The 10,286-nt window shown below is 39.8% G+C and overlaps 1 protein-coding gene across 1 annotated transcript; it reads right to left on the bottom strand.

Annotated features, from left to right (window-relative positions):
- Positions 1-2,301: 2,301 nt before the first annotated feature.
- pus7l (pseudouridine synthase 7 like) lies at positions 2,302-8,379 on the bottom strand. The gene is made up of 10 exons (XM_073480197.1): positions 8,174-8,379; positions 7,170-8,004; positions 6,330-6,489; positions 5,937-6,147; positions 4,823-4,921; positions 4,661-4,742; positions 4,106-4,271; positions 3,816-3,942; positions 3,016-3,069; positions 2,302-2,924 (listed from the first exon to the last, which is right to left on the bottom strand). Exons 2-10 carry the CDS (start codon positions 7,957-7,959, stop codon positions 2,547-2,549), a joined length of 2,067 nt encoding a protein of 688 aa, XP_073336298.1. The 5' UTR covers positions 7,960-8,004; positions 8,174-8,379; the 3' UTR covers positions 2,302-2,546.
- Between the last annotated feature and the right edge of the window lie 1,907 nt (positions 8,380-10,286).

The following is a 10,286-nucleotide window of genomic DNA, read 5'->3' as shown; positions in this document are numbered from 1 at the left end:
GTCGGCATTGAATTCGAGTAGATGGCTCAAATGACCTGGGAGCTATTGAAACAATCGGTCGGTGTATTCGCCAAAAATGGTGATTTTTCATTCAAATATTCCTGAAAAATAGAAATTCCACTAAAATCCAATAAAAACTGCTGTGTCTCATTCTACCAGTATAACAAGACATGTGGGCATCGAGTCGATGGGTCAAATGACCTAGGAGCTATTGAAGAAAACCTCGGGGTGTAGTCACAAAAAAATGGTGATTTTTCTTGAATGAGGTAATGATACAAACTTAGAAATATTTATTTTTTTCATAACTGATAAAACAAGCTGTTCTCAGAGGAGAATAAGGTCCCCAGAATACTGTTTGGTGGTGGAAAGGTGGCATATATATATATATATATATATATATATATACACACACACATATATATATGTGTGTGTATATATGTTTGTACATATATATGTACATATATATATATATACAAATGTATTTTTCCCAAAACAACATCGTGCACCTTTAAATTAAACCACCTGAGAAGTGTTGAGGGGCTGAACTTTTAAGAACTCATCTGAGACATGTTAAGAGGCCACAACAGAATACAGAGCTCTAAAGCTCTAATACATCCCCATTGTGAATATTCCTGCAATCGCATGTCCCCTTAACCATCTCATTTGAATTATTTGCAGTTTTACCATTTCAGATTAAATGTGCTAAATTATGATTCTGTGACGAAAATGACACTGGAGAGTTCAAATGTCTTTAGTTAACACAGTTTGACTTGGAAATGAAGGTGAAACAAATCTCTTCTGATTAATGGACATAGTCCTCCATTATTCTGTAACTGGACTCAATAGAAAAGACTTAATATGCAGTTTATGTGTCTTATAATTCATCATCTTCTTTGAATATCACAAACAAAGGGGAGCAGCCTACTCTTTCACAGTATCTGCTCTAAGACAAAAATGTGTGTCCAAGGGTGAGAAAGTGATTGTTTCAAGTTTTATTTATTTATTTTTTGTGTTAAGCTCCTCAAAAACATTTAAGAAAGAAATAAGAACCCACTGATATAACTTTTTCCACTTTATTACATAAGCTGACCTTGATGACCTCCACCATTATGAGGAGCAGCAAAAAATAAAAACAAAGAAATCAGGTGTACTCTGCAGCATCTGATGGAACAATGTAGTTCAACTTCTGGGCATCTTCCTTCCAATTCAGCCGACACAAAATTACAATACATAAAGCAAGTGACAACACTTAAAAGACAGTGAAACAGAGACAGTTCTTACTTCCTTTTCATATTGTGTTGTTTCATCCTATGACAATAATTGGATTTAAAGAGAGCTGCAATTTCAGAAAGAGACAGAGGGGGGCAGTAAAGACAAAGATTCTATCAGTGAAGACAAGTTGACATCACAGAAGGCAAAGCACAAATAACAAATTAATGGATGTTTCAATATGCAGCACATTTAGTCTATATTGATATTTCCAAGCTATGGGCAGGGCCATAGATATTCACCTGCACAAAGGGTAACGAGGAGGATGTCATAGCCTGTCCAATTATTTTATATTTTATTATATGAGCTGAGAGAAACAATTTGATTGGCTTATTAGCTGTCTGCAATAGCCACAGATACTGTTTTTTTTCTCTTTTATTTGCCAGAACATTTGATTTATTGATTGCCGTTGAGATGTTGAGAGATTTTCCAGAAATAAAACAAAAAATGCTTCTAGAATAACTTGCCAGCCCTAAACTAGTTTAATAAGAGGGCAGGAACAATCATGATAGACACATGTAGACTGACAGTACACATCCAGAGTAATGTGATACCCTCCATTATAACCAATTAGTATCTATGGAAATCATTATGTCTTCAATCAAGTATGGAAGGCACGGCTGAAACAGGAGGGTGAATCAATCAATGTAATGTTTCGTACAGTATCTTCACTTTAAAACACATTTGTAGTTCCAATAAGAAGAGTTCAGGCAGATACACAGGACATCAGGGAGGATACTTATATAATAATATAATATTATACATTGATATCATCAAAGCTTTAAGTGCTGTAAAAGAAGTTATGAAATTCTACTGTAGACATTAATGTGTTAAGGCTGAGTTTTGCGATGTGTGTGGTACAACCTATGAGTACACTACTGAATGATCATGTAATAATGGAGCAATGGCGACTGAGTACTCGTAGGTCAGATCGTCAACATGTTCGGTGTCTCATCCTGTGTTTAAAAATAAGAGTGATAAGAGTCAGAGTAAAGGTTACATATTTACTTTTTAAAAAGCAGAACCTTGTTGGACGGAGTCTTTATCATTTTATTCATGGCACAAAACACAAATACTGCTTACACGGTTTTACTTTTTTTTTTTTTTTTTTTTTGGATCTCGTTTCACATTGTTTTATCAGTCTTACGCTCATTACTTAACAATAAACCAAAAGGCTCCTCATGATGTATCACAACGATGGGTTACAAAAAGCTCGTTTCCACTACAAAACAAGAAAACGTATGTAGAAATACAACAGGAACAATGTCCTCTGACCCCTAGGGGTCACACTTCATGATCTCTCTGAGGCAGATAGTAGCATAGCAGGAGGAGTCCAGGTCGAAGTTTAAGGTGAGAGCGAGCGAGTCCCGCTTCCCTCCTACTGTTGTGCCGTTCAGCTGCCTGTCACTTCTTCTGCTGCTGCTGCCTCCCGTCGCCTCCCCTGCTCCTTCCTCGCAGGCTGCTCTCTGCAGCTGGTAGCGGAGGTTGCGTGGAAAGGCCAGCAGGGGGCGATAGCAGCCGGGCAGGTTTAGCTTGAGGCTGCTGACTCTGAAGCGACACTCGTCCAGTCCGTCTCTGGCCAGTCTCTCCTGGAACCAAGTCCCCATTGCGTTTTCTGGATACCTCACGGTGTTTCCCAGCATCGGTAACAACACCTGACAGGATGATTAAAAATATATTAGCAACAGTCGTGAGAAAAGTAGAAATAGTCCAATTTTAAAGTAGAACTAATTCCCTACTACATACTTGTCCTAGTGTATAAACTCCCTCTTGCTCCTCTTGGTCGGTCACCACATGGATCTGAAAAAGCAAAGAAGGAAAGTCAGCACTGACATGTTTGCAAAATGTGCCAACTTCTCCAAACATTCAGAGCGTTTCCTGCAAGAGGTCACAAGTAAAACCCCTAAAAAAAACAAGTCAAGTAAATTTTTTAATTATACAGCTCAGTATTACAAATCACAGTTTGACTGTCGTCCTTAGACCCTCCATTCAGATAAGGAAAACTTCCTGAGGCGCTGGATGGTTTCACCACGAGGAAGTGTTTAGAAAAGGGCAGGTACTATTGTCATGCATTTCTTTTACTCAGTGTTTGACTATGAATGTTTTAAATTTATTTCTGTGTTGAGAAGAACATGTCTGCTCAGATGAATTATATACAGCAGCAAACTGATATGATGAACATGAGAATGTATGTAAAATGGAGGCTACAGTGTCATAATTAATAAGTGAAGACTGCATACAAACTGAAAATATCAGACACATCAGAATCAGCACTCTTGGGGGTCTAACAGGATCTGAGTGTTTCTGTGACTTCCTGTCAGACTGACAGAAAACTGTCCAACTTGATGGCAGCTTTTTGTCTCCACCTCTTGCAGCTGTCGACTGCTCTTCTCCACTTTACAGCCAAGGCGCAGTTCATCTCAAACGGGCCTAATATCTACTTAAAGATCTGCAGTTAAACTTCTTATCTCTCTACTGTTTCATTTCCTCTTTCCTGTTTTCTGTGAGAAACTGTGACATGAAATGTATCATCTGTCCTCTCTTGCCTCAGGTAAGCTGGTTTCTCCAGTGTCTTCTGCTTTCTTTTGCCCTTCCTGCCTCCACACCAGGTCTCCTCGCCTGGCACGATGGCCCAGAGTCGTCAGCCTGTGTGCCACGGCCTCGTTCCACACTCTGCCAGACACAAACAGATCAACAATTAGCACCATTAAACACTTAAAGCATTGGGAACAGATTACGGCTTGTTGCATTGACAGTCATTTGTGGTGATGTTAAATCCAATGTAGGCACTGGCGGATTAGTTCAAAGGGTTAATGTTATCCTTCTTGCAGCTGACCTGCTACAGTAGGCGTGTGGGTAGAAGACTCTCATGCTGTGGGGCAGGCTGAGCCACGCTTGGGCACAACCATCTGGACCTGTGCCGTAGCGGTTCAGGGCCCGGAGCATGAGTCGCTCCCTGGCCTTCGACAACGGCATCAGAGCCAGAGACTCCTTAGCATTATCTGAAAGACGAGAGAGTGTGACAAAGAGTGTAAAGTACCTACAGCGTGTTGGATTTACAGATGCTGAAAGTGGATTTGCATTAAGGTCATGGTGGATTTACTTTATGGTCATTTACAACATTTAATATCCCCTATATCAGCTTATGAAACCTCTAAAACCTCTTTCTACGTTAGCTGTTCTCAGCACCACAAAAATATGATGGATTGTCTACAAAATATGTTGAAATAAATTGTAAATTGAATTGAAACTGGGAGGTTACTGTAAAGGCATGTTCTCTCATAGTTCCTGGAAACTTTGTGGAATCTTCTTCGGCAGCAACTTTCACATCATCTTTTAACATTTACAAGAGAAGTGAAACTAACATGTTCAGTCTAATTCTCAGGCTCACCTGTTTCGAGGAAGTGTCTCTTTGCGTGGCTCTGAGGATCGTCGCCTTCCTCTGGAGTGAAGAAGAGACGCACGGCACCCACCTGACCCACAACACATTTCACAGCATGAAGAAAAGAAAAACATCTGGCTCATGTCTGTAATAATCGTCTGCATAACTTACCATGTCTTCTTTGAGTAAAGCCAGCCCGACACGGTCAGACTGAGCGCTCTGCCCGCTCCCAAACCTCTGTGGTCCATAGTAGTTTACAAAACCTCTGGCCTGCAAAGAGCAACAAACCAGATAAACGTGGCAGAAGCTTTCTGTTTGTATTGTAGCATACTTGTAGGGTAACTCCACCAGTTTTCCACATTAAAGTGTGTTTACAGGTCTTGGGGAGTACTACTGTGTAAGTGAAAAAAGTTGTATAAAGGCTTTTGTGACTCCAGAGGAAGCTGCATGCTATCTGATAAATTAGCTAAGGTTGGTTAAGTTGTATTGTGGGTAATGTAGGTGTGATTTTTATAATTTGTTCTTAAAGTGCAATATATATATATATATATATATATAATCATTCAAACATTAAATAAATCATCAATATAATGTGAAACATAACAGCCTTGATTTAATGACGTATATGTAGCCTACTGTGTTGCAGAGATACCTACTGAAGTTACTAACTAGTAAGTACTAACCAGCTAGCCCAACCAAAGCTCCCGTGCTAATCATGTAAACACCAACAATCCTCTGGTTCCCCGAGCTCCCACTTCCAACTACCACTACTACTACTGAACAGTTGTTTACCAAAAAGATGTGTCCCATTGGTGATTCCATAAAACTACTGGTTTCACCAAAAAAAAGGTAAAGCGATTCCACTTTGTTTTAGCACCATTTTAAGAGTTCTACCATATTTTGATGATTATTGTGCTAATATTGTGAACCGAACTTTTTTGGGAGTTCTCATGTTGTCCCATGCCTATACAAGACTTGTTTGTATGTAAGCATTTAACCTAAACTAAAGACATTGTGTTGCAAAGATATCTACTAAAGTTAGCATGCTAACCACGTAAACGTTAATACTCCAATGGTCCCCGAGCTCCTAGTCCAAACTGCTAGCTGCACAGCTAACTGCAAAAACAAGCAGTTAGTTAGCAGTTACTCTGGTGATATGCTGCCCCCTATGAGTATGAACTTGACAGGTTGCCACATCTTACATAATGCACCTTTAATTTGTCAGCACAAGAGTAATGTGATAAATGTGATAGTGTATGCTGTTCTGAGCATATATGAAAACTACCTCGACATTCTCCACTGCTTCCTGTACCAGCCCTGCCAGGCGAGTGTGTGTGTTAGTGTGTGTGTCAATGGCCCCGTGTGGTCTCAGGTCGCGGACCACCAGGTCGAAGTGGTTCCCCTGCAGTCGTCCAAGCCTGAGAGGCTCGCCGACGGAGCGGATCTGAGACAGACGCATCCCTCTCTTCTCGAACTCTGCAGTCTTCTCTTTCAACCTGGTGATAAAAATAAATAATAAGTTGTTGGAAACGAAGGAAGGACGGAGTTTCAAACTGATTTTGAGGCTTCAAAGTGAACTCAAGAACCTTAACATCCAAGGACTGGTTTAACTTTTTATCTTGAGTAGGGAAAACAATTCCGCAAATCAACCAAATCCATGAAAGGAATGCAGAACTACCGTTGAGGTGAGACCTTCTTGACCACCATGGACTGGTATGTGATGGCTCTCTTATCCTTGATCCCAGCATAGGTGAAATCTGACGGCAGGACCCCGAGGGCTGCTGCCATGTAGCTGATGGCCTCAAGAGTCTCCAGGTTCTCCTTACACAGAGTGAAACCTACAGGACAGACACACAACACAGCACTTACAGGAAAACAGATTTGAATTTTTGCTGATTTCTAAGAAATAAACAAGATAAAAAAAAGACTCATTTCTATTTTAAACGTCCTTACATGAGAAATGAGAAATTAAAAAGGATGAGTGGTGGAAATTGGTGAATCACCCAGTGTACGGGCACTGGCTTGTACTTCTGTATGATTTTGTTTAAAAATATTTCATGATATCAGTTGATGTGTGACTGCGAGGATGTATGCTGAGTGACCTTGTGAGAGTCAACTGACTGAGTAGAAAAAACAGAAAAAGTATTGTCCTATGTGTACTTTGTGATACTTTTCCAAGCTTTTCCTGTATTTAAAAAAAAAAACACACTGATAACAAACGCCAACTGATATGAGTCCCGAGTCTGAACAAAGAGGCAGATATAACCAGGGCAAAACGCACATATTTTGTGAAATTATGGTCACCTTACTAGAGCTGAAACTATTAGTAGATTAATGGATTTTTATATTTGATTAGAGTGGCAAATATTTGGTGGTTCCAGCTTCTTAAATGTGAATATCTGCTGTTTTTTTCAGTGTTATTTCACAGTAATTTGTATATTTTTAGTACAGGTTTTTTTTTTTTCTTTCTGACATTAGAAGTTTTATTTGAAGAAACTGTTGCAATCATACACCTCACCGGTGTAAACGTCTTCTTCTTTGCGTTCCTCTGCTGTTCTCTTCTTCGGCCTCCCTTGCTCCCTCAGCCTAACCGAGATCGCAGTCGTCCCCTGGTCACTGAAGCTTTTAGTCTCCACCAGTTTGCCAAACCTTCGGCTCAAGAAGTGGTGGACCACCGTCCTGTGCTCCTTGCTGTCATCAGGGCCGAATGTGTAGGACGAGCCTCGCACTTTGGCATCTATGAACCTGAAGAAGTCCTCCGCCTCGTCCTCTGTGACCAGCTGGGAGAGCTCTCTGTAGTCCGGGTCTTCCCTCACCCTGATCTCAGGCTGAATGGTGACGGTCATGAGGAAGGGGAAGCGGTGTCTGACGGCCCGATGGACGTTTGCTCGGTGGTGCTTGTCGGGGAAGCATCCCAGAGAGAGCTCCTGCTTGGTCGGCTTCTCATCTTTGAGAGTCAACACAAACTGCTCGAGCTCGTCGCTGACTGACTGGCCTAAAATCACGCTTAAATCAAAACTGCCTGGACTAGGTATGGTGACATCGTCCCCACAATCAGCTGAATCATCAGCATCGTGTGAGACTAAGTAATGACTGTCCTCTTCAAATTCTGCTCTGGTTTCATTGTTTTGATGTGAGGAGGCACAGGCTGCTGTCTGTGTGTCTGCTGCTGTATTAACACGCTGTCCAGTGATGTCTATCTCAGTCACCACAAAGTCTCTGATTAAGTTCTTGATGCTCCCAAGAAAACCTTCATGGTTTGATATGAAGCATGCAGGGACGTTCACAGCATCACTGTCCTGCCTCATGGTCACTTCATCCAAACACTGCAGAGTTGTCACTTATTCTTGTTGCTGAGAAGGACAGAAAGAAAATGTTAAAGGCAGTGAGGGTTGGGCACACCTTCAAAAGCAATGTCAGAAGGCTTAAAAAGATGAGAGGAGCTTTATTTCCGCTTACGCATAGGTTATACATGCTTAATAGCCCATTTGTTTACAATAATATCATACACATATATCCTACCTCGTCTGTGGATACAGAGAGCTGTACCTGCTCTAACAAAGAAAGTAACGCACGTAAGTGTCTTTAAACGGGAACATGAGTTTGCTTTGAAGAAATAACAAAGACTTAACCGTTTTTATGCTACTCATTCACCCAGCGAAGCTGCATGCGGTGTGTAAACGAGAGGCGGTTGATGTAAACACAACAACGCTGAAACAAATCAGTCTTCTTCCGGGTCATGTGACCGTCACGTGATTTCTCTTAAAGGGACAGACACTCAGTTAAAGTTAACCTTTGACAATAATATTAATAGTGCTATAAATGCTGATCAAAGTACATAATAATAATAATAATAATAATAATAACTTTATTAACCTTAGTAACCTTATTAAATAATAACATTGAATTATTCATACTACTTTATCTACTAGCCTTATTATTATCTAACCATTTTAAAGTAAAATGATTAGAAAATGATGGGGTTATAATAATAATAATAATAATAACATTAATAATTATTATTACTGATAATAATTATTATTATTATTAATATAATAATTATAATAATAATAATAATAATAATAATAATACTATTATTATTATTATTATTACTACTACTACTACAATTGATGTGATAGCAGTTGTTCTTGAGCTTTCAATCATTTCATATGATTTATATTAAAGTGCTCAGACAAAATTCCAGCCAACTGAATTTGATGGCAATCGAAACTCGATCTGCTGAGATCACAGTCATTGATGGGAAACAATTATTATAATTAGGATTTATGGAGGATGGCTCTCAGCCCAGACTAGACACCATGAACTTTAAACAGGTCAGATAGGGAGGGACTTCACTTCCCAAACAGTATTACCGTTAAACATATGAGACATAAGAGTTGAAATGAGAAAATGATAAGTGGAGAAACTTGACGGAAAAAGCTGCAAGGAAAATTAGTCACCGAGTTGGTTTAGTTCACTGGAACTGGGGGATTTTACACATCTTCTTCTTTCTGAGAAGAGCTGGTTATTGAATTTCAGCAATTCCTTAAAATAACTTGAGAAATTGCTGGAAATGATTCATCTTGTACTGACAAAATAATCAAATCGTCACCCGCTGAGTGATGTGATATATTGTTGACTGTATATTCTTGTCTTAGCATGTAAGCATATCTAGAATACAGAAGTTAATGCTGGGAATTTTGAGCAACATATGTAAGCACATACACTATTTCTCAGCTCTTATTGTAGATACAGATGAGTTACATAACTCTGTAAACCTTAGAGAGAGAAAACAGCAAGATGATCCTCTACCGTGTTATGTTTTTAATACTGATGCTGCTGCTTCTCAGCTGCTCTGGACAAGGGCCCTGAAATTGTCCCCGCTTGGGACTGAGGGAGGATATTACATCTGCTGATAATTTTGAGGAAGGGAAAATACCTTCTTTACCATGTTGTGATGTTTTTATTGCTATTTTACAAATTAGGTTCTTAAATACCATGCTTTAGTGATGATGTCAATGTATTTCTGTAAAAGGATTTGTTCCCCCCGCAGCAGTTAACGCACAGCTGGAGTGTCAGCAGTGCCAAAGTAATCAAAAACAATGGGAGCAAGTGACGGAACAGAGTGCTCGCCCCGTTTTCTATCTACAAATACTTGAATTACAAAATGTACAGTATAAAACTTCACCCAGGCACACACCTCCCATAAACATGAAAATGTGAGGGATAGAGTGTGATGCTGATTGACTGTCTTGCTAAGAGCAGCAGGTTAGCTTAGCTTAGCATAAAGACTGGAACCAGAGGGATACACATACAATCAGAAAATACCACAAATCAACATATTCTTAGGAACTGGACAACTCATTTCCTGTTCATCCTGAACAGAGAGTATTTCACCCCCGAGAGACCCCAGAGACTTGCTTAGTGTCCAAATAAGGTTACTCTTCACTTATCTTCACAGATGTAAGGACTCTATTGGGTACACAAATCTAAACAAGAAACTATGTTTACCTACGTTGTCCTAAGTCACGTTGTGTGATCCTGCGGTCATATGTAACACAATCCAGAGACAGTCTGTCTGTAAGAGTCCAAGGCATCATATCTATTGGCCTTGGTTGCCTTGGAGACAGAGGTG

The sequence above is a fragment of the Pagrus major genome, chromosome 14, assembly GCF_040436345.1.
Source record: "Pagrus major chromosome 14, Pma_NU_1.0".
Classification (NCBI taxonomy): Eukaryota; Metazoa; Chordata; class Actinopteri; order Spariformes; family Sparidae; genus Pagrus; species Pagrus major.
This window is presented reverse-complemented; position numbering and strand designations above follow the sequence as displayed.

Bases quoted from the DNA above. Each gene is read 5' to 3' on its own strand.
- pus7l (XM_073480197.1), bottom strand. From the start codon at position 7,959: ATGAGGCAGGACAGTGATGCTGTGAACGTCCCTGCATGCTTCATATCA. The intron at 4,922-5,936 runs GTAGTTTTCATA...TGCTCTTTGCAG, and splicing joins AAGCAGTGGAGAATGTCGAG to GCCAGAGGTTTTGTAAACTA. The intron at 3,070-3,815 runs GCAAGAGAGGAC...TTGCTTTTTCAG, and splicing joins GAGAAACCAGCTTACCTGAG to ATCCATGTGGTGACCGACCA.